General features: G+C 45.0%; 1 protein-coding gene across 5 annotated transcripts in view; it reads right to left on the reverse strand.

Annotated features, from left to right (window-relative positions):
• Positions 1 to 6854: 6854 nt before the first annotated feature.
• Positions 6855 to 20928, reverse strand: part of LOC134337640 (uncharacterized) — a 93325-nt gene continuing 79251 nt past the window's right edge. Inside the window, exons 1-4 of one of the 5 annotated variants that reach the window (XR_010016042.1) lie at positions 18492 to 18562; positions 15102 to 15199; positions 14588 to 14977; positions 6855 to 10230 (exon numbers count right to left, since the gene is read on the reverse strand). Coding sequence is in view for 2 of the 5 variants with exons in the window: in XM_063032815.1 (XP_062888885.1) it covers positions 14671 to 14977; positions 18848 to 18944 (404 nt within the window). In the remaining 3 variants the exon portion in view is untranslated. Of the gene's footprint in view, positions 10231 to 12619; positions 14978 to 15101; positions 15200 to 18491; positions 18563 to 18660; positions 18945 to 20928 lie in introns of those variants that run through there. The other 4 variants (XR_010016043.1, XR_010016041.1, XM_063032815.1 and 1 more) reach the window with 4 other exon arrangements.

Below are 20928 nucleotides of genomic sequence, written 5' to 3' on the forward strand. Positions count from 1 at the left end.
CCACCATTCAGGGCCCCAGACAGTCCTTCCAGGTGAGGTGACACTTCACCTGTGAGTCCGCTGGGGTGATATACTGTGTCCGGTGCTCCCGATGTGGCCTTCTATATATTGGCGAGACCCGACGCAGACTGGAAGATCATTTTGCTGAACACCTAATGTCTGCCGGAGAAAGCAGGATCTCCCAGTGGCCACACATTTTAATTCCACATCCCATTCCCATTCTGATATGTCTATCCACGGCCTCCTCTACTGTAAAGATGAAGCCACACTCAGGTTGGAGGAATAACACCTTATATTCCGTCTGGGTAGCCTCCAACCTGATGGCATGAACATCGACTTCTCTAACTTCCGCTAATGCCCCACCTCCCCCTCGTACCCCATCCATTATTTATTTATGTACACACATTCTCTCTCTCTATCTCTCCTTTTTCTCCCTCTGTCCCTCTGACTATACCCCTTGCCCATCCTCTGGGGTTCCCCCCCCCTTTCCTTCTCCCTGGGCCTCCTGTCCCATGATCCTCTCATATCCCTTTTGCCAATCACCTGTCCAGCTCTTGGCTCCATCCCTCCCCCTCCTGTCATCTCCTATCATTTCGGATCTCCCCCTCCCCCTCCCACTTTCAAATCTCTTACTAGCTGTTCTTTCAGTTAGTCCTGACAAAGGGTCTTGGCCCGAAATGTCGACTGTACCTCTTCCTAGAGATGCTGCCTGGCCTGCTGCGTTCACCAGCAACTTTGATGTGTGTTGCTTGAATTTCCAGCATCTGCAGAAGACCTCGTGAATGTGGAATTTGTTGTTTTATGGCAGCAGTACATAAAAATATTATAAATTACAGTAAGAAATATATATTAAAATTACTGTAGGGCAAAAAGAGTTTCTGTAGAGGAACCTCCAGAAGGTAGTGTTCACCTTACCTAAAACCTTTACCCTTGGTGTCTGAGGTTGGGAGGGTGTTGGAGTATCCAAGCAAGTGGATACTTTGACGGGTACATGGATAGGAAATGATTGGAGCGATATGGACCTTAGATGGGTGTCTAGTTCAGCATTGAGCATTTGGGCTGAATGGCCTGTTTCTGTGTGGTATGACTCCATAAGTAATTGCCGTTATTTCTGAAAAAATAAGTGGGGGAGAGAATTGAGGGATCTAAAAAAATACAGAGTCAGGAATATTTATATTTTGAGATAATGTACCATTTTAAAGCTGTAAAAGAGTTCCTCCAGCAATTCGCGTGCCAAAAAAAGATTTTTAAAATGAAAAATGAAAATAAATTTTAATATCCCATTCTAAGTAAATTCCTAGCACAATTCCCACTTTTTATTTAAATAACCAGACAGTCTAATCTTGGCCTGCAAAATGGCTTCATTTATTTTTTTTAAAAAACAGGATTTGTTATTTTTTAATGTAAAATTAAGTGTCTGACGTTACGTCATCCCAATGAAATATATTATTGTTTGTAATGAATTGGTCTTTGTGTCTGTACAGTACGTGTGAGGATTCTGTGGACACACAGTCAACATCATACCATTCTGAAGCAATTTATTTTACACTCAACAGCACTAACTTTTATTTTAAATGTCTTCTGTGTAAATTGACATGAGTTAATTGTTCATTTTAAACCTGCTCCAAGTTCTGTTTCAACAGCCCGTAAAGGCTGGTCTGGGTTTCAGATTATATGATTGCTGGATCATCACCAGGCTTAAACATCGGGCAGGGTAGCTGCAAGTTCCTGAACAGATTCCATGAGGGCATAAGAGATTCTGCAGATGCTGGAAATCCAGAGCAATGCACGCGAATTGCTGGAGGAACTCAGCAGGTCAGGCAGCATCTATGGCAACTAATAAACAGCCGACATTTCGGGCTGTGCCTAATCACAGGACAATTTACAATGACCAATTAACCTACCAACCAGTATGACTTTGGATTGTGGGAGGAAAGGGGAGCACCCGGAGAAACCCACATGGTCACGATGGGAACATATAAACTCCTTACAGAGAGCAGTGAGAATTGAACCCAGGCCAGTAGTACTGTAAAGCGTTGTGACTACAGCATTGTGCCCCCACCCCTGAATTACTGACTATTCAATTCTTTAACGTGAAGAATTTCAAGCTGTTGAACAGAAATATGAATGTTTGTTGATGAGTAGGACATTAACGAGACCACACTAGAATTGATTGCAGCTGTGGGAGACGCACTACAAACACAACTGGGTTTGAGGGTGCCCCTTGGGTGTAGATGAGTAAGAGAATCTGGGGGGAGCTGTTGGGAAGATCTGGGGGCAGTGAAGGGATTAATGTTGCATTAGTGTAGAGTACAGTTCATGGCAGATCATCACATGATACAAATTATTATCATTATGATTTCCAGTCACCTATATAAGTGGTGATTGATGGCAGTCATTACTTCCAAACAGGCCAGGAAATGTACTGACTCTAATTGTAACTATTAATCATAAGATTAACTCAGTGACCGGTGTAGAGATTCTGAGATGCAGTCCTGAATTGACTGTCTGTGACATGTATTCTGCTGCCTCAGGGTTAGAGGGGTTTATGAAAGGGGTTTTGAGAGAGTCAGTTGCAACACTCAGTGTTGGTGGGGATTGACTATGACTTCGGGGCTGGTGGTGTGACTGAGGCTGGGAGATGAGCGTTAACATAGAACTTTACAGCACAGTACAGGTCTTTCGGCCCACAATGTTGTGCCAGCCTCTTAACCGGTTCTGAGATCAATTTAACACTTCCCTCCCATTTAACTCTCCATGTTTCTTTCATCCATGTGCCCAAGAGTCTCTTGAATGTCCCTAATGCATCTGCCTCTGCCACCATCCTTGGCAGCACATTCCAGAAGAACATAAGAAATAGGAGCAGGAGTTGGCCATCTGGCCCGTCGAGCCTGCTCCGCCATTAAGATCATGGCTGATCTGGCCATGGACTCATCTCCACCTACCTGCCTTTTCTCCATAACCTTTAATTCCCCTACTATGCAAAAATCTATCCAAATTGTCTTTAATATATTTATTGAGGAAGCCTCCACTGCTTCATTGGGCAGAGAGTTCCACAGATTCACCACTCTCCGGGAAAATCAGTTCCTCTTCATCTCCATCCTCAATCTGAAGAAGAGGAAGAACGCCCTTAACTCCGAGTGGAGTCATCGGGACACCGTCATGACAACATTTTTGTTAGCAGGCTTTCTTATTTTTGCAAGGCCGAGTTGCTAGCGCGACGCTCAACCCAGCATGGATGGAAAGCGTGCAAGGGAGCCGGCTGGATTCGAACTCGGGAGCCTTTGCTCTGAAGTCTGGCGCTGATGCCACTACGCCACCAGCCAGCCCATCCTCAATCTACTCCCCCGAATCTTGAGGCTATATCCCCTAGTTCTAATCTCACTTACTGATGGAAACAACTTTCCTGCCTCTGTCTTATCTATCCCTTTCATACCATTATATGTTTCTATGAGATCTCCTCTCATTCTTCTGAATTCCCGCAAGTACAGTCCCAGGCGACTCAATCTCTCCTCATAGTCTAACCCCCTCATCTCTGGAATCCATGTGCCCACCATTCTCTGTGTGAAAAAACACCCTATCTCTGACATCTCCCCCTACGCCTTCCTCCAACCACATTACAATTATGCCCTCTTGTATTAGTCATTTCCGCCCTGGGAAAAAGGTGCCTGTTGTCCACTCTGTCTATACCTCTTGTAACACCTCTATCTGGTCACCTCTCATCCTCCCTGGCTGCAAAGCGAAAAGCTCTGGTTCACTCAACCTGCGATCAGGGTTCAACTCCTCTGCTGTCTGTGAGGAGTTTGTACGTTCTCCCTGTGACTGCATGGTTTTGCTCCAGGTTCTCTGACTTCCTCCGACATTCCAAAGACATATGGATTAAGGTTAGAGAGTTGTGGGGAGGCTATGTTAGTGCCAGCAGCACGTCAATACTTGCGGGCTGCCCCCAGCACATCCTTGGACTGTGTTGGCCAGGGACATGAACGACACATTTCACTATGTTTTGATGTACGTGTGATAAATCACGCAAATCTTTATATCTTCATAAATCCCCAGAGGGGAGGAGAAGATGGCGGTGCGATGCGGCCGCTCCGAAATGATATTGGTATTTGTTAAGTAGGTACCGTGCACAATCCTGATTTGATGGAGACACCGACGTGAGAAGCACGGAGGAACATCTGGAGAAACTTCTGAAATGCCCACTTCGCTGCCGCTGCTACTGTGTGATTGAGAGTCTCCGGAGGGGTAGGCCCCAAATCCTCGGCTTTGCCTATTTCCTGTTGCTGGGGCTGGGGTCAAAGCGCTCGGCAGAAATGGTTCTCGGTGTCGGAGGCTCGAAGTTTTCGGTGGACTCAGAAGTCGGCTGTGGCCAGGTGCTTCCAGGGTGCTGCATCGGCAAGTTTGCGGCGCTGGAGGTTCCTGGCAGGGAGAGTTTTTCTTCCTTCTACCGTCTGCGTGAGATGATGGGATTTTCCAGAGACTTTGAGACTTTTTTTTTACCGTGCCCATGGTCTGTTCTTTATCAAATTACAGTATTGCTTTGCACTGTTCTAACTATATGTGATAATTATGTGGTTTTGTCAGTTTTTTTAGTCTTGGTTTGTCTTGTGGTTCTGTGATATCACTCTGGAAAAAGATTGTATCATTTCTTAATGCATGCATTACTAAATGACAATAAAGGAGGACTGCATGTCCTCATAATCTAATCTAATCTAATCATGGCGAGGAGGGAGACTCCTAACTGTCCTCAGGGGACCGTGTGATTCAAATGTAATTCCATAAATACTGACCTGTGCTTGTAATAATAACCTGGCACAGAACAATTAAGAAAAAAGGTGAAATCTAAATTATTTGCAAGAGCCAGCCTTGTAATCCAGAAAGTAACATAAACTTAAAGGATTTTTAACATAATATTTTAACTCAGATGGTCTCTAACCAGTCTTGAATTAAAGCTGTCTGCAGATGTGTAAAACAAGGATTTGGAATTACACTTGCTTAACAAGAGTATTCAGTCTACAGACCAAGAACTATCGATGATATATCTGTTGAAGGTGCCACAGTCCATAGCTGTTATTGTGACGCTGTTACAGTTTGGAGCACTGGAGTTCAGAGTTTAATTCTGACGTCATCTGTAAGGAGACTGACCGCGCATCCTCCCCATGGAATGCATGGGTTTTCTCTGGGTGCTCTGGTTTCCCCCCACAGTCCAAAAATGTGCAGGTTGGTAGGTTAATTGGTCATTGTAAGTTGCTCCATGATCAGGCCTGGGTTAAATCGGGGGCTGCTTGGGTGGCTCAACTCGAAGAGCCAGCAGGGACTATTCCGTGTTGTAGCTCAATAATAAAGAAATAAACGTGTTTGTAAACCATTGCATTTTGCACTCAGACTGACGCCCACTGATGTTTGAATAACTTATGTATTTTTAATAAATTGATTCCAAATTGACGGTACTGCAAATTAGTCGAATTATTCTGAAATAGTGGGCAGTTTCCAGCGAGCTGGTGTGGTGCTGTCAATCATTATGTTTGAAAAGATTAAATCTTGAAGGTACTCAAAGAAATGAACCAATTTATCATTGGCAAGTTTGTGGAAAATACAATTGAAAACTTTAGGAAAATTGTCACTCAATCAAGGTTCTAATTCTTGGCAAGAAAATATAGCACTTAAGCTGAAATCAATCAGACATCCCAAGACATTTCTGACTCCCCTGGGAAGGCTTTCTGTTAAGTGAAAAACTGGATCAGAAAGCTGACTTCAGCGATTCCCTTCAGCAACTGAGTGTTTATGCAGTGGAAAGTGTTACAGCCTGCAGAGCTGCACGTTGAAGTTTCTGCAGTCTCGTCACCGACAAACCATCTCAGCTTTCACAAGGCCTGCGTCCTTTCTGACCCGATACAGGCACAGCCTCAGAATACAATGACGTCCCTTTAGAACAGAGATGAGGAGGAATTTCTTCAGACATAGATGGCCGTGGAGGTCAAGTGATTGGATACATTTAAAGTGCAAGTTGATAGGTTTTTGATTAGGAAGAGGAGAAGGCAGGAGAATGGGGTTGGGAGGGAAAATAAATCAGTTATGATGGAATGGCAGAGTAGAGTTGATGAGCAGAATGGCCTAATTCTACTCCTCTGTCTTATGGTCTCTTGTGTTCAAATCCTTGGGGAATAACCAGACCTTTCAGAGGGAGACTGGATCAACATCTGGGGAAATTAATTGAAGAACAGTCGGTGTAAGAGTGGTGGATAGTGGCAGTGGAACCCCTCTTCCAGGGGCCTGGCTAAATACTGTCCTGTATACTGTAATGATCAAGTACATTCACCCTACTTTGTTTCATGATACATTATATAACACCCTGTTATTTTCCTGCTAATAGGCAAGGAACAATAATTAGAAGTAACTGGCACTGAGACTATGAAGACTCCCTGGTTGTGGTGGTCTGTGCCCACTGATGTGATGAACTGATAAGTGAGGCTTCGGGCCTGCTCCGGGGTTTGGATCTGAGGACTCAATTTTGGTCTGGAACGTTGTTGTTTACTTCAATTGTGTGCATAATTTGTTTTTATTTTATTCTCTTGCACATTGGGTGTTGGGCTTTTATTTTTTTTAAATTGGGTTATTTCAAGTTTCTTGCTTTGAACCTACCTCTGAGCAAGCCAATCTCAAGGTTGTACAATTTATACACTCTTTGATAATAAATGTACTTTGAATCTTTGAAATAATGTTTACAGCATCAAAATCAGACAATATCTCTGGCCTATGTTGTGAATTTTGGGTTTTTTTTGCACAGTAGTACAGTGCAATATATAAAAAACTATAATACAATATTACAATAATGTATATAATTATTAGTGGATTCCAGTTCATTCGAACACATCATGACCAGTACATTGTGGCCCAATTAAGCAGCTGCCCAATCAGATGAAGTTTCATGGAAATAGTTAAAAAGGTCTAAAAAAAGACAAATTACTGTTTAACAAAGTAACAAATTATCTATTTAAATGAAATACAGAACAAATTAGAACGCTACAATAAAACTATTAGTTTATAATAGTTAATGATGTTAGAATTCATCCAGTGTTCTCTTCATTGACTGTAAATGAACACAATCAGCGTAGACACCTAGTACAGATAATGGACTGCCTTCATACGATCTTTTCGATGACTGCATCCTCCAAATCTTCATTTTCATTGTAACATTCAAGATGATTGATGTCGATACCTTCAAATTCTTCATAGTTCCTAACTTGTTGCAGTAACGAAGTAATTTCATTTTCACTCCCAGCTGATTTTGGCATCTGAATGCTTGAAAACACAGTGAGCAAAACAGCTCTGGGTTGTCTTCCTGCTTACTTCTCACCAACTATCAGTGACAAAAATCGCTATTTTTGAACACAAACACAGGCAACTGACATGGTTTAAAAACTGTTTGCTCTGAGCTCGAAGCCACGTGACTGATACTAGTTAGAAACTCTTTGGCAACAGTGTCCTGTCCCAAGTAAAGCAGCATAGTGTCCCAAATAAATGAAAGGACTCCCAGCTATTTTCTCAATTAGTTTCTGCTCTTTAAGAGCTGGCCCAAAAAAAATGGCTGCCCTGCTTCACCAATAGCCCAATTAACTAAAAATTTAAATTCAATAAGTAGCGCAAAACCAAAGTAAAAATATAGTGAGGTAGCATCTATTCAGAGATCTGATGGTGGAGGGGAAGAAGCTGTTCCTAAATCGCGTGTCTTCAGGCTCCTGTACCTCATCCCTGACGGTAGCAATGAGAAGGCAGCATGTCTTGGGTTCAAAATTCAAAGTAAATTTATTATCGAAGTACATACACCACCACATACAACCCTGAGATTCATTTTATTGTGGGCATTTACAGCAAGTACAAGAAACACAATAGAATCAACAAAAGACCGCCCCCAACAGGACAGACAACTAATGTGCAAAAAACACAACTGTGCAAATACAAAAAGAAAGAAAAAAAATGACAATAATAAATAAATAACAAATAAATATTAAGAACATGAGATGAGTCATTCAAAATTAGTCTATAGGTTGTGTGAACAGTTCAGTGATGGGGCAAGTGAAGTTATCCACTTTGGTTCAAGAGCCTGATGGTCGAGGGGTGGTAACTGTTCCTGAACCTGGTGGTGTGGGTCCTGACGCTCCTGTACCTCCTTCCTGATGGCGGCAGCAAGAAGACAGCATGTCCTGGGTTGTGGGAGTCCTTAATGATGGATGATACTTTCTTGCGACAGCTATCTATAGACGTCTACAGAAGTCTGCCAAAGTCTTAGATGACATGCCAAATCATTGCAAACTTCTAAGAAAGTAGAGGAGCTGCCACGCTTTCCTTGTAATGCACTTACGTGCCAGCCCCAGGACAGATCCTCTGAAATGATAAACCCAAGGAATTTAAAGTTACTGACCCTCTACTCCTGATGAGGACTGGCACACGGACGTCTGGTTTTCTCCTCCTGAGCTCAATAATTAACTCCTTAGTCCTGCTGCCACTGAGTGACAGGTTGTTGTGGCACCATTCAGCTAGACTTTCAATCTTCCTATATTCATCACCACCTTTGATTTGGCCATAAACAGTGGTGTTATCAGCAAATTTAAATTTGGCACTGGAGCTGTGCTTAGCCCCACAGTCATAAATATAAAATGAGTAGACAGTAGGCTTAGCACACAGCCTCTGGTGCACCTGTGTTGATGGAAATTCTGGAGGAAATGTCAATCCGAACTGACTGGGGTCGGAAAGTGAGGGAAGAAAGGATGCAGTTGAATAAGAAGGTATTAAGATCGAGGTCTTGAAGCTTATTGTTTAGTTTTGAGGGGAAAATAGTATTGACTGCCAAGCTGTAGTCAATGGAGGGCACCCTGATGTATGCATCTTTGCTGTACAGATGTCCCAGGAGTGAAGAGCGACCACCTCTTTGTTGTCCTTAACTCTGGAGTCTTGATCTTTAGCCTCTGCCCGTGCACAGATAGAAAGAGGTACAGTCAAATGATCAGACTTCCCAAAATGTGGTCTAGGCATGGAACGGCAGGCATTCCTAATTGTAGTATAGTACTGGTCAAGCCTATTGGGACCCCTGGTGCTCAGGTGATATGTTGATGATAATTGGGAAAATATTTCTTCAAACAAGCCTGATTTAAGCCTCCGACAATGATTTGCAAGGAGTCAGGATAGGCTGCTTTTGTTTCCTGTTGGTGGCACTCAGAACCTCGAGTGCCTGTTTAACATTGATCTGTAGTGGCATGTAAACTGCAGTCAAGATCACAAAGGAGAACTCTCTAAGTACAACAGTCGGCACTTAATCATTAGATGCTCCAAGTCAGGGGAACAAGAGTGCGACAAGATTGCTGCTGCCGAGTAACACAAAGATTATCATGAAACACAGGCCCCACCTTTCGCCTTCTCCAAATCAGCAGTCCGGTCCATCCTGTGTATCAAGAAGCCTTTGGGTCTGATTGCCGAATCCAACATGTTCAGAGTGAGCCATGTCTCTGTGAAACACAAAATGCAACAATTCCTCATTTCCCTCTGATACAGCGATCTTGCCCTTAGGTCCTCAATCTTGTTTCCAGCGACTGTAAGTTTGCTAACAAGGTGCTGGGTAGAGGAAGTTTCATACACTGTGTATTAGCCTGGCTTGGAGTCCTCCCCTCCCTCCCTTTCGACCGTGGCAATGTACCATTGTCCATTTAAAGGTGCTGTACCAGCATACTTGAGAGTCAAGTCTGCTGAGTCCTTCAGAAGATCGTGAAATCGCTACTGGTGGGGGTCATTAGTGATTGATACTGCCTTTTTGAGGCATCAGCATTTAAAGGTGTCCTTGATACTGGAGAATTGATTCAGGAATCAACTCTGATAACACCTCTAAACTGCCTTCAGCGATGTGAAGATACAGAGATTTTGAATTCTGACACCAAGTCACAGGCACACTCCCCACTCATTTAACGCCAGATGCACACACTTACCACTGCCAGCATAGTCCACATTTGTGCTGACTACAGGCTGAATTTGCAATTTAAAACTTTCAGACAAATGTTTTACATTCCAAATTCCACTGAGCATTTCTCCATGGTTCTATTGTCTCCCAGGATGACAGAAATTCTTGTTGTGTTAAACATCAAGTCTCTGTATGTCCCACATTGTGTCTTAAAAATCTTGGCAGTTTAAATCTGAATGATTACTGTTGTTCTTACAGGGACTCAGCAGGTCGGGCAGCATCTGTGAAGGGAAATAAACAGTCGACATTTCGGTCTGAGAGCCTTCTTCACGACTGGAAAGGAAGGGGGAAGAATCTAGAATAAGAAGGGGGTGGGGAGGAGCACAAGCTAGCAGGTGATAAGTGAGCAACTGGAAGGAGATGGGTGGAAAAGGTAAAGGGCTGAAGAAGGAACCTGAAAGGAAAGAAGAGTGGACAATGGAAGAAATGGAAGAAGGAGAGGCACCAGAGGGAAGTGATGGGAAAAGAGAGAAGGAAGGATGGGGAAGAGATCATCAGAAGTCGGCGAAAGGTCTCAGCCTGAAACGTTGACTGTTTATTGATCTCCATTGATGCTGACCTGCTGAGTTCCTCCAGCATTCTGTGTGTGTTGCTCAAGACTTCCAGCAGCTGCAGAACTTCTTGTGTTTATTCTTATTCTAATGTTATTTTTCCATTTGATAGAAGAAATGTCAACGTGCCAGGTTTAGTAATAACATTAACTTGGATTTTGAAGGAAAACCAGACATCGATTTCCAATCAATCTCCTGCTGTAATTACAACAACAGCCAATAATGCATCATCTACAAATTGTAATTGCTTGCCTAGGCTAATTCCAAAAGTATCTCCTGAAGTTGCAAGCTCCACCACCAAGGTCAATTGCAACAGAACACTACCACTTGCAGGTTCCCCTGAAGTTGCACATTACCCTAACATGGAAATATTTCAGAACATAGAACAGTACAGGCCTTTCAGTTCACGGTGTTATGACGATTTTTTTAACCTACTCTAAGATCACACTGATGCTTCCCTCCCACATAGCCCTCCATCTTTCTTTCATCCATATGCCTATCTAAGAGTCTCCTCAGTGTTCCTAATGTAATTGCCTTTACCACCACCACCTCATAGGCATTCATGACCCAAACCCTTGAAACTCTTTCCCCGCAGCACTTCAGGACTTTGTCATGGAGCACCACAGCACAGCAGCATGGCCATCAGTCCAACTAGTCAACGCCAACCTGTTCTTCTGCCTAGTCCCATTGACCTGACCCTGGACCATAGCCCTCCACACCCTTCTCATCCACGTACCAATCCAAACTTCCCTTAAATGTTGCAACTCAACCCGCATCCACCACTTCCGCTGGCAGCTCGTTCCACGCTCTGAGTGAAGAAGTTTGCCCTCTGATTTTCACCTTTCATCCTAAGCCTGTCATCTTTTGTTCCAGCTTCACCCAACCCGAGGGGAAAAAATCTTTGCCTGGCCTTGTCAAGAGATATGGGGAGAGACAATAAAACTTCTTCTTCATTAGCAAGGCCCACAAATTCAAATGTTATGTTATAGAAGCAAAGTGAACAAGTCAGTGTGGATTTCTTATCAAAGTGCGTATGTACTAAGATTCATTTCCTTGCAGGCATTTATAGGGAAATAAAATACAATAGAATTTATGAAAACTATAAATAAAGACTTATAATCAACGTGCAAAAGTAGGCAAAATAAAATAATAAGAACATTAGTTGTTGAGTACTTGAAAGTGAGTCTGCAGGTTGTAGAATCAGTTCAGAATTGAGATGAATTAAGTTATCCACACTGGTTCAAAAGCCTGATGTTTGTGGGGTAATAACTGTTTCTGAACCTGGTGGTGTGGGATCCTAGGTTCCTGCATCTCCTGCCCTATGGTAGGGGTGAGAAGAGGACATGACCTGAATGGTGGGAGCCCCTGATGACGGATGCTGTTTTCTTCAGGCAGTGCGCCCTGCACGTGTGCTCAGTGGTGGGCAGAGCTTTGCTTCTGATGGACTTTCAGTAGACACTGCAACTGGTCCGATTGTTTTATTGGTAACATTATGTGACTTTCTCATCTGCTCCGAAACTCTCACCCATGCCTTGGCCATCTCCAGCTGGAGATTTCATTGTGTCGGGCAGGAATTCCCAATTTGGGGTCCACGGCCCCTCAGTTAATGGTAGGAGGTCCATGGCATAAAAAAAAGGTTGGGAACCCCTGCCGTTGGGGATAATTGGAGTGGATGGCATTGCAAGCAAATGCTTTTCCCTGCATCTTCAGATTCAGATCAATTTATTTATTGAGTGTTCATGGAAACACACAGTGAAATGAGTCGCTTGCGTTAACAACCAACACAACCAAAGGATGCGCTGGGGGCAGCCCGCGAGTGCCGCCACACATTCCAGCACCCACATGGCATAGCATGTCCACAATGTTCAGCAGAACGACACAAGCAAGAGCAATAACACAACAGCAGAAAACAGTAAAACAATTCCCTTTCTTCACACACACACAGGACACCAACCCCAGGACAGGCTGCCTCCATGTCTGTGACAATAATACACTAAACCAATATTCCTGACCATGCAAAAGATTCCCCCCCCACCGCCCCCACCCATGTGCTCACAGACACCCATTCAGCTTCCATGCTCCCACAGCTCACCCATTGGCACGTCTATAACCTCTTGCAGTTCTGTAACCTTGAGCGGTATCTGCACTGGTCTGATATCACCCTTCTGTTCTTTCCCAAGTTTCATCAGTCCAGCTAATTTTGTAACTTGGTAACAAATTGGATAATAAAAACATTGAATATACTTTGTGGCGAAATAACGCTGCATTTCCTGGGAGCTGGTCATAAGCTGACACGTTGAACGCACTGTTTAAAGAGATAGAACACAGATCATCACCGTACAGTACAGGCCCTTCAGACAACAACGTCCTGCCGATCCTTTAACCTACTCTGAGATCAATCTAACCCTTCCCTCCTACATAATCCTCTGAATTGAATCAGCACACAGGAGGAGGTTGAAAATCTGGCCGAGTGGTGCCACAAACAACAACCTCTCACTCGATGTCAGCAAGACCAGGGAGCTGAGTGTTGACTTCCAGAGGAGGAAACCAGAGGTCCATGAGCCAGGCTCCATCGGAGCATCAGAGGTGGAGAGAGTCGGCAACTCTGAATTCGTGGGTGTTATTCTTTCAGGGGACCTGTCCTGGGCCCAGCATGCAAGTGCAATTATGAAGAAAGTGCAGCAGCACCTCCACTTCCTTAGGAGTTTGTGAAGATTTGGCACAACGTCTAAAATTTTGACAAACTGCTCTAGATGTGTAGCGCAGAGTATATCGACTGGCTGCATCACAGGCAGGTATGGAAACACCAATGCCCTTGAATGGAAAATCCTGCAAAAAGTGGTGGATATTGTCCAGTTGATCACGGGTAAAAGCCGTTCACAACATATGAGCACATCTACACAAAGCGCTGTCGCGAGAAAGCAGCGCCCATCATCAGGAACCCCCACCATCCGGGTGGTCATGATCTCTTCTCGCTGCCGCTATCAAGGCGGTGGCACAGGGGCCTCAGGAATCACAGCAGCAGGTACAAGAGCAGCTATTACCTCCTCAACCACCAGGCTCTTGAACCAAAGGAGACAACTTCACCCAAATTCACTTGCCCCATCACTGAAATGTTCCCGCAACCTATGGACTCACTTTCAATGATTCTTTATCTCATGTTCTTGATATTTATTGCTTATTCATTTATTATTATCATTTCTTTCTTTGATGTGGCCTTTCATTGATTATATTATGGCTATTATTTTATTATGTGTGGGCACGTGGCCAAGTGATTAAGGCATTGGACTAGCGACCTGAATGTTGTGAGTTCGAGCCCCAGCCGAGGGAACGTGTTGTGTCCTTGAGCAAGGCACTTAATCACACATTGCTCTGCGATGACGCCGGTGCCAAGCTGTATGGGTCCTAATGCCCTTCCCTTGGATAACATCAGTGTCGTGGAGAGGGGAGACTTGCAGCATGGGCAACTGCTGGTCTTCCATACAACCTTGCCCAGGCCTGCGCCCTGGAGAGTGAAGACTTTCCAGGCGCAGATCCATGGTCTCGCAAGACTAATGGATGCCTTATTATTATTTTATTATGGATTGATTGAGTATGACTGCAAAGAAATTAATCTCAGGGTTGTATATGTATTTTGGTAATAAATTTTACTTTGAACTTTTCCGACCATCAATGTATGTACCTAAGAGCAACACACACGAAGTGCTGAAGGAACTCAGCCGGTCAGGCAATATCTATGGAAATGATTAAATAGTCAGTGTTTTCAGGACTGAAAAGGGAGAAGACGCCAGAATAAACAGGTGGAAGGAGGGGAAGGAGGATAGCTAGGTGAAGCCAGGTGGGTGGAAAAGTTCAGGAGTTGGAGAAGGAGGAATCTGATAGGAGAGGAGAGTGGACCACAGGAGAAAAGGAAGGAGAGGCACCAGAGGGAGGCGATCGGAAGGTGAGCAGACGATATAGGAGATCAGAGTGGAGGTTGGAAGAAGAGAGAATGGAGAGAGAAAAAGAAAAAAGGAAAAAAAATTACCAGACAAGTTCCCTGGAAGGATACGCGGCTGTGGCGGCGGGTCTGGTTGAGCACACAGTCAAAGAGTCAGAGGGCAGCAGAGATCACAGAGGGGCAGCAGTGAGAGAGGGTCCTGCCGAACTCCCAAAGAGAAGATACCCCTCTGTGACCTCTGCTGCCCTCCAACCCTTCGACCAAGTGACGCGAAGAAGTTTAAGTCTTCTGCTTGCCGGCTCCAGGTGACCCGAGTTCAAACCCAACCACGGACGGTGCCTGGGTGTAGTCTGTGTCATCTCCTCGTGACCGAGTGGGTTCTCCTGGTGCTCTGGTTTCCTCCCACATCCAAACAACGTGCGGCAGGTTGGCATGTCAACTGGCTCCTGTGAACTTCTCCTTGTGTGTATGTGAGGACTAGAATTGAAAGGGGGCGAGCGGGGGGGGGGAAGGAGAAAGAAATGTTATTTATTTGGAGATACAGCACAGTCTCAGGCCCTTCCAGCCCAGTTACACCCCTGTGACCAATTACCCTACTAACCTGTGGGTCTTTGGACTGTGGAGGAAACCCGCACGGTCACAGGGAGAACGTACAAACTTCTCACAGTCAGCAGCAGAAATGAATGTGGGTTGCTGGTGCTGTAATAACGATACAGTGAAGCTGACAATGGAGGCCAACAACAGGATAAAAGTGAAAGAGAGCACAGCAGGCCCACAACCCAGCAATCCTAACCCATAACTCTCTGGAATACGGGAGCAAACCTGAGCACCTGGAGGAAACCTATGCACTCACAGGAAGAATGTACAAACTCCTTATAGACAGCGGCGGGAATTGAACCCTGATCTCACAGCGGGCGCTGTGAAGCACTTTATGCTAAAGTGACAGAAGGGCTTTGTCTGCAGGGAACAAACTGGGCTCATTGCCAAAACTGTAATTACTGCCTTGGACCCGTTTAACTCCAAAACAGGGTTTCTACTGCGAAATGCTGGCAAAGGACAAAAATAAACCGTTCCAATTTCTTAAACGAGAAAAGAATCACATTAGAAAATGGACTGAGATAATCAAGTTGTACTGATTAACATGAACATGTAGCAATACATTTAAACACATCATTGCAACAAGTCATGGTCCTTCCTATCCATTTGCTGATAGTGGAATGCTTCTCTGTAACAGATCACTATCAGAGCAGAGAAGACACATGGGAGTGTACACTGGGTGATCAGTGTTAAAACACAACACCTTCCTTTATCTAGCTTAAACAATACAGAAATATTGAACATATACCCAGTGGCCACTTTATTAGGTATATCCAGTCATTAATGCAAATATCTAATCAGCCAATCATGTGGCAGCAACTCAATGCATAAAACCATTTGGTGGCAGGGTAGGAAAAAACATTTGGTAGTGAAGAGACAGATAGATTCGGGACGTTTAAGAAACTCTTCGATAGGCACATGGATGATAGGAAGATGGAGGGCTACGTTGGAGGGATTGGGTGGCGGCGAGATATGTTTCTACCAAAGGAGGCGCAAGGCGCCCCTTCCCTCTGCCAGCCTGAATGTCACAAGGTGTAGCACCTGCTCAGCTGCCCCTTCACCCCGATCAGGGTGGCAAGTAGTAATGGGTGTAGGTACTGGATGGTCGTATAAGCAGCTGGTGCATACATCAAGTCCTGGTTATGCCACCACTGACGCCAGGCAGACAATCTCTGAATGGCTGGGGTCACCCGTCTTGTAAAGACACTGCCCAAAAGGCAATGGCAAATCACTTCTGAAGAAAACTTTGCCAAGAGCAATCATGTTTATGGAAAGATCGTGGTCACCCACATCATACGACATGGCACATAACAAATGAATGAAAAAGATGCAGACATGCTCAAGTTTAGCTGTTCATACCAAATATCAGAATGGGGAAGTAATGAGATCTAAGCAACTTTAACTGCGAAATGATTGTTGGTGCCAGACAGGGTGGTTTGACTCCTGTACCTAATAAAGTGGCCACTGAGTGTATATGATTTTAGCACAGTACAGGCCCTTCAGTCCACAATGTTGTTCTGACCTTTTAACCTGCTCTAAGATTAAACCAACCCTTCCCTCCCAATTGCCCACCATTGAGAACATCTACCATAAACGCTGCCTGGGCAGGGCGAAAAGCATTATCAAGGATGCATCTCACCCTAACCATGGACTTTTTACTCTCCTCCCATCCGGTAGACGCTACAGGAGCCTCCGCTCCCGCACCAGCAGGCACAGGAAGAGCTTCTTCCCTGAGGCTGTGACACTGCTGAACCTCACATCACAGCGCTAAGCAGTATTGCATCTGTATTGTACTGTCTCAGTACTTTTATATTTGTGTGCTGTAGCACTTATTTTTTATTCACAGTTATTTTGTAAATAACACTATTCTTTGCATTTCTGGTCAGATGCTATCTGCATTTCATTGGCTTTGTATCTGTACTCGGCACAATGACAATAAAGTTGAATCTAATCTAATCATAGCTCTCCATTTTTCTTTCTTGCCCAAGAGTCTCTAATTAAAATCCAATGTGAACAGGTCTGATCCAAACCTAACAAGCATGTACAACTATTTTTGCCTTCCTCAATCTTTGGATTGGTTTGATTGCTCTGGGCCTCTACCTGCCGGAGTTTAGACAAACAAGGGGTGCTCTCACTCAAAAACACCAAATATTGAAAAGCCTAGATAGAATGGACATGGAGAGAAAGTTTCCAATAATGCGAGAATCTGGGACCATAGTTCACAGCCTCAGAAATCCCTGTAGACAGAGATGAGGAGGAATTTCTTTAGCTAGAGGGTGATGAATCTGTGGAATTCATTGCCACAGACGGCCATGGAGGATAAGTCATTGGGTATAATTAAAGCAGACGTTGATAGGTTCTTGATTAGTCAGGATGTCAAAGGTTACGGGGAGAAGGCGGGAGAATGGGGTTGAGGTGGAAAATAAACCAGCTATGATCAAATGACAGAACACATTCAATAGGCTGAATGGCCTAATTCTGCTCTGTGACTTATGGTCATACAGAATATAACATTAAAATGTAACCTAAACCAGTTCTGATCCAAATCCAAGAAGCACATGTGATTATTTTTATGTTTACCCTAACCTTTGGTGTGACACCCCATTACATTAATATTATAACATAATAACACTCTGTTCACACACATGGTAGTACTGGGCACAGCCTCCCAGCCTGAAACAATGTATCTGGTCATTTTGGTGCATTCTCACCACGCGAAGCCTGCCTGATCCGGGTATGAAGCTGCCAGGTACGAAGCCAACACAGAAAATGGAAGCATTTAATCTTTGGTCGCAGTTGCAGAACGGGAGCGAGAGTATCAGCCGGCAGCTGTACTCACCTCTGCGCAGTCGGTTCCATCAGCGTAACTGGAAGCGATTGGCAGGAGGCGAGTACAACAGGCAGCCAAAACTCCAGCAAGCATTTGGCTCTGAAACCACAGCCCCACTTCCCTCCTCTGACTTCCACTGTGCAACGTAATTCAGCACAAAAATAGTTCAGAAACGTGCACAAACTCCTGGAGGATCTCAGCAGGTCAAGCAGCATCTATGGACAGCAATAAACAGTTGATGCTTCAGGCCAAGACCCTTCTTCACGAGTACTGATGAAGAGCCTTGGCCTGAAACGTCGACGGTTTGTTCCTCTCCATAGATGCTGCCTGGCCGACTAAGTTCCTCCAACATTTAGTGTGCATTGTTCAAGATTTCTGCAGAACCTCTTGTGTTTATAGTTTTATTATCGTCATTATGTTAAAAATCCAGGTTGTTAAATTAATTAATTCGCAGAATCTCTTGTGTTTTTGGTCAAAGAACTCAGACACAAGTGCAAAAAGCCAACTCTGTCAACATCAAAATCTTCTTCACGTCAAAATACTTCTGCTGCTGGGACCTCTCACCTGTCAGCATAGGGTTATAGTTGGAAAGTTCAGAGATGAAAACTTGACGAACGGAGTGGGTGAAAAGGCACGAAAGAGTGCGGCATTCCTGCGGCAGTATACTTGCTGACTGCTTCTTACCAGTGGACACCACAACCAGCTAAGACACTGCCACAGAAACACCCACATGCACCACCCATACAGGGTTCTCCCGCCCGCGTGGCCTGCCGCCTCTGCCCCGTGAGGCTACTCCAGCCACCGCTGTCCAGAGCCACGCCCTAGCTGGTGGTCGCCTTGCAGAGAATCCTGGGGGAGCCCGGACGAGGAGAGCAAGAATCATCACGATCACCGAGTGTTGCCATCCTGTGGAACTGTACCCGAGCCTACTTCTGCTCCTCTTGAATCCTCCTCGTTTCTCTGCGGCTTCAACTGGTGCAGGGCACCTCCGCCCAGATGGACAACGCGCACGTCTTCCTGAGGGCAACATCACAGAGTTTACAACATAGTAGAAGAACCCGTAAGAAAACAGATTCCAGTGCAATGCAACCCTAGTCCCATAAAATAACCCTGTCATGGATAGTCCAGGGCCTGGCTGACAGAAGGAGTAGGGTTGGGCATGGGGCTAGCAACCCTATCCGGCAGAAACCCAGAGCTGCAGAAACGTCAACAGAAGTTCCAAAGACCTCATTCCTGGGAGAGGAAGGATCTTTGCCTTGAAGGCGTATGAAGTCGTGTGGTGAAAGCTTAACTCACAGGGCCAATCAACCTTTAGCTCAGGACGGAGGACCCTGGCGAGCTGCTGTCTGTGACTTACGTCCTAGTAGAGGTGTTGGGCCTAAACAGAAAAAGAATCCCACAAAGTGGGGAGGGATTTTCTGCTAGTTCCCTCTCCTGGCGCCCAGCTCCAGATCCCCACACTCTGGGTAAAAATGCTTCACCTTGACCTCCCTTCTGCTACTTGTTTCATCTCTGTGCTCCCCTGAATTCTGACCTCCCTGATCAAGGCAAAAAAAAAATCCATCTCATTTTTTTCAGAACGTCATAATTAAATCTCCAGCAAAAGAAAATCTACAGATGCTGGATTGAGCTCACCCTCTGCACCCAAAGAGGCTGCCCACTCAAACCTACCCTGGTTGACTTTTACATCACCCTAACAAAACCTCTCCATTGCCACCATCCAGCTGGACTCTGCAGCTTCCTAGGCCAACACACACCAAGCTGTGGAGCTGGGCATCCATCCTTACTCCCAATGATATCCACTGAGACCCGTTGGACACTGCGTCTGGTGGAAGCGGTGAATGGCACGCGACTTTGGAGCATCAGCAAGCGTCCAGGAGTTCACGAGAGTGAAAGGGTTAGCGTATGACGAGTGTTTGATGGATCTGCACTCTCTGAAGTTTAGAAGAATGGTGGGGGGGGGCGTAATCTCATTGAGCCCTACCAAATATTGAAAGGCCTAAGGCCTGGACAGAGTGGACACGGAGAGGATGTTTCCTATAGTGGGCAAGTCTAGGACCAGAGGGCACAGACTCAGAATACAAGTTCGTCCCTTTAGAACAGAGATGACGAGGAATTTCTTTAGGCAGAGGGTGGTGAATCAGTCAGTGGAATTCATTGCCACAGACAGCTGTGGAGATCAAGGCACTGGGTATATTTAAAACAAAGGCTGATAGTTTCTTGATTAGTAAGCGTGTCAAAGGTTACATGGAGAAGGCAGGAGAATGGGGTTGAGGGGTGAAATAAATCAGCCATGATCAAATGGTGGAGCAGACTTGACAGGCCAAATGGCCTAACTCCACTCCCAAGTCTTACGGTCTTAATACAGTCGTCATCAGCTGGTGCTGGAACCATTCCACCATACATGGCAGTTTTAGCTCAAAAGGTTATAATCCAGCCTACACTCAGAGCTGAATGAACTGTCTGGGAAGAAGCAAGGCTTGGTTCCCCCTCTCTCCACAAGACCTCTTACCCCTATTGGGCCATAGGCCAGTGACAGCAGCTCACGACAGTCCTCTGTCCTGGGCCAGGACAACTGGACGACTTCCAAGTAGTCTCTGGGTGTGCACCATTGTCTTGGTGTGTACCCCTCTCCCGGGGATGAGGTCTTTGGAGCTTCTGTTGGCGTTTCTGTAGCCCTGTGATTTTAATGGGGCTAGCAACACACCTCATGTCTAACCCTGCCTGTTTCATAGCCGGGCTTGGGACTACCCGTGGTAGAATTCCTCCCCGAAGAGGAGGCTGTTAATTTTGCCCTGGGGCTCGTACACATGATTAAGATGGTAGACGCTGGCTGGTATCTTGACCATCACTATCCCAATGACAAAATTGTTTTTTTGAGATTGAACCATTATAAGTGTTTTCACACCCAAATTTACTCATCCGTTCCCTACTGCAGAGAAATAAAACAAAAACCACATTCATCCAAACTCAGCTTGGACGAGCAACACCTCAGATTCCA

This window comes from Mobula hypostoma, chromosome 25 (genome assembly GCF_963921235.1).
Source record: "Mobula hypostoma chromosome 25, sMobHyp1.1, whole genome shotgun sequence".
In the NCBI taxonomy this organism is placed as follows: domain Eukaryota; kingdom Metazoa; phylum Chordata; class Chondrichthyes; order Myliobatiformes; family Myliobatidae; genus Mobula; species Mobula hypostoma.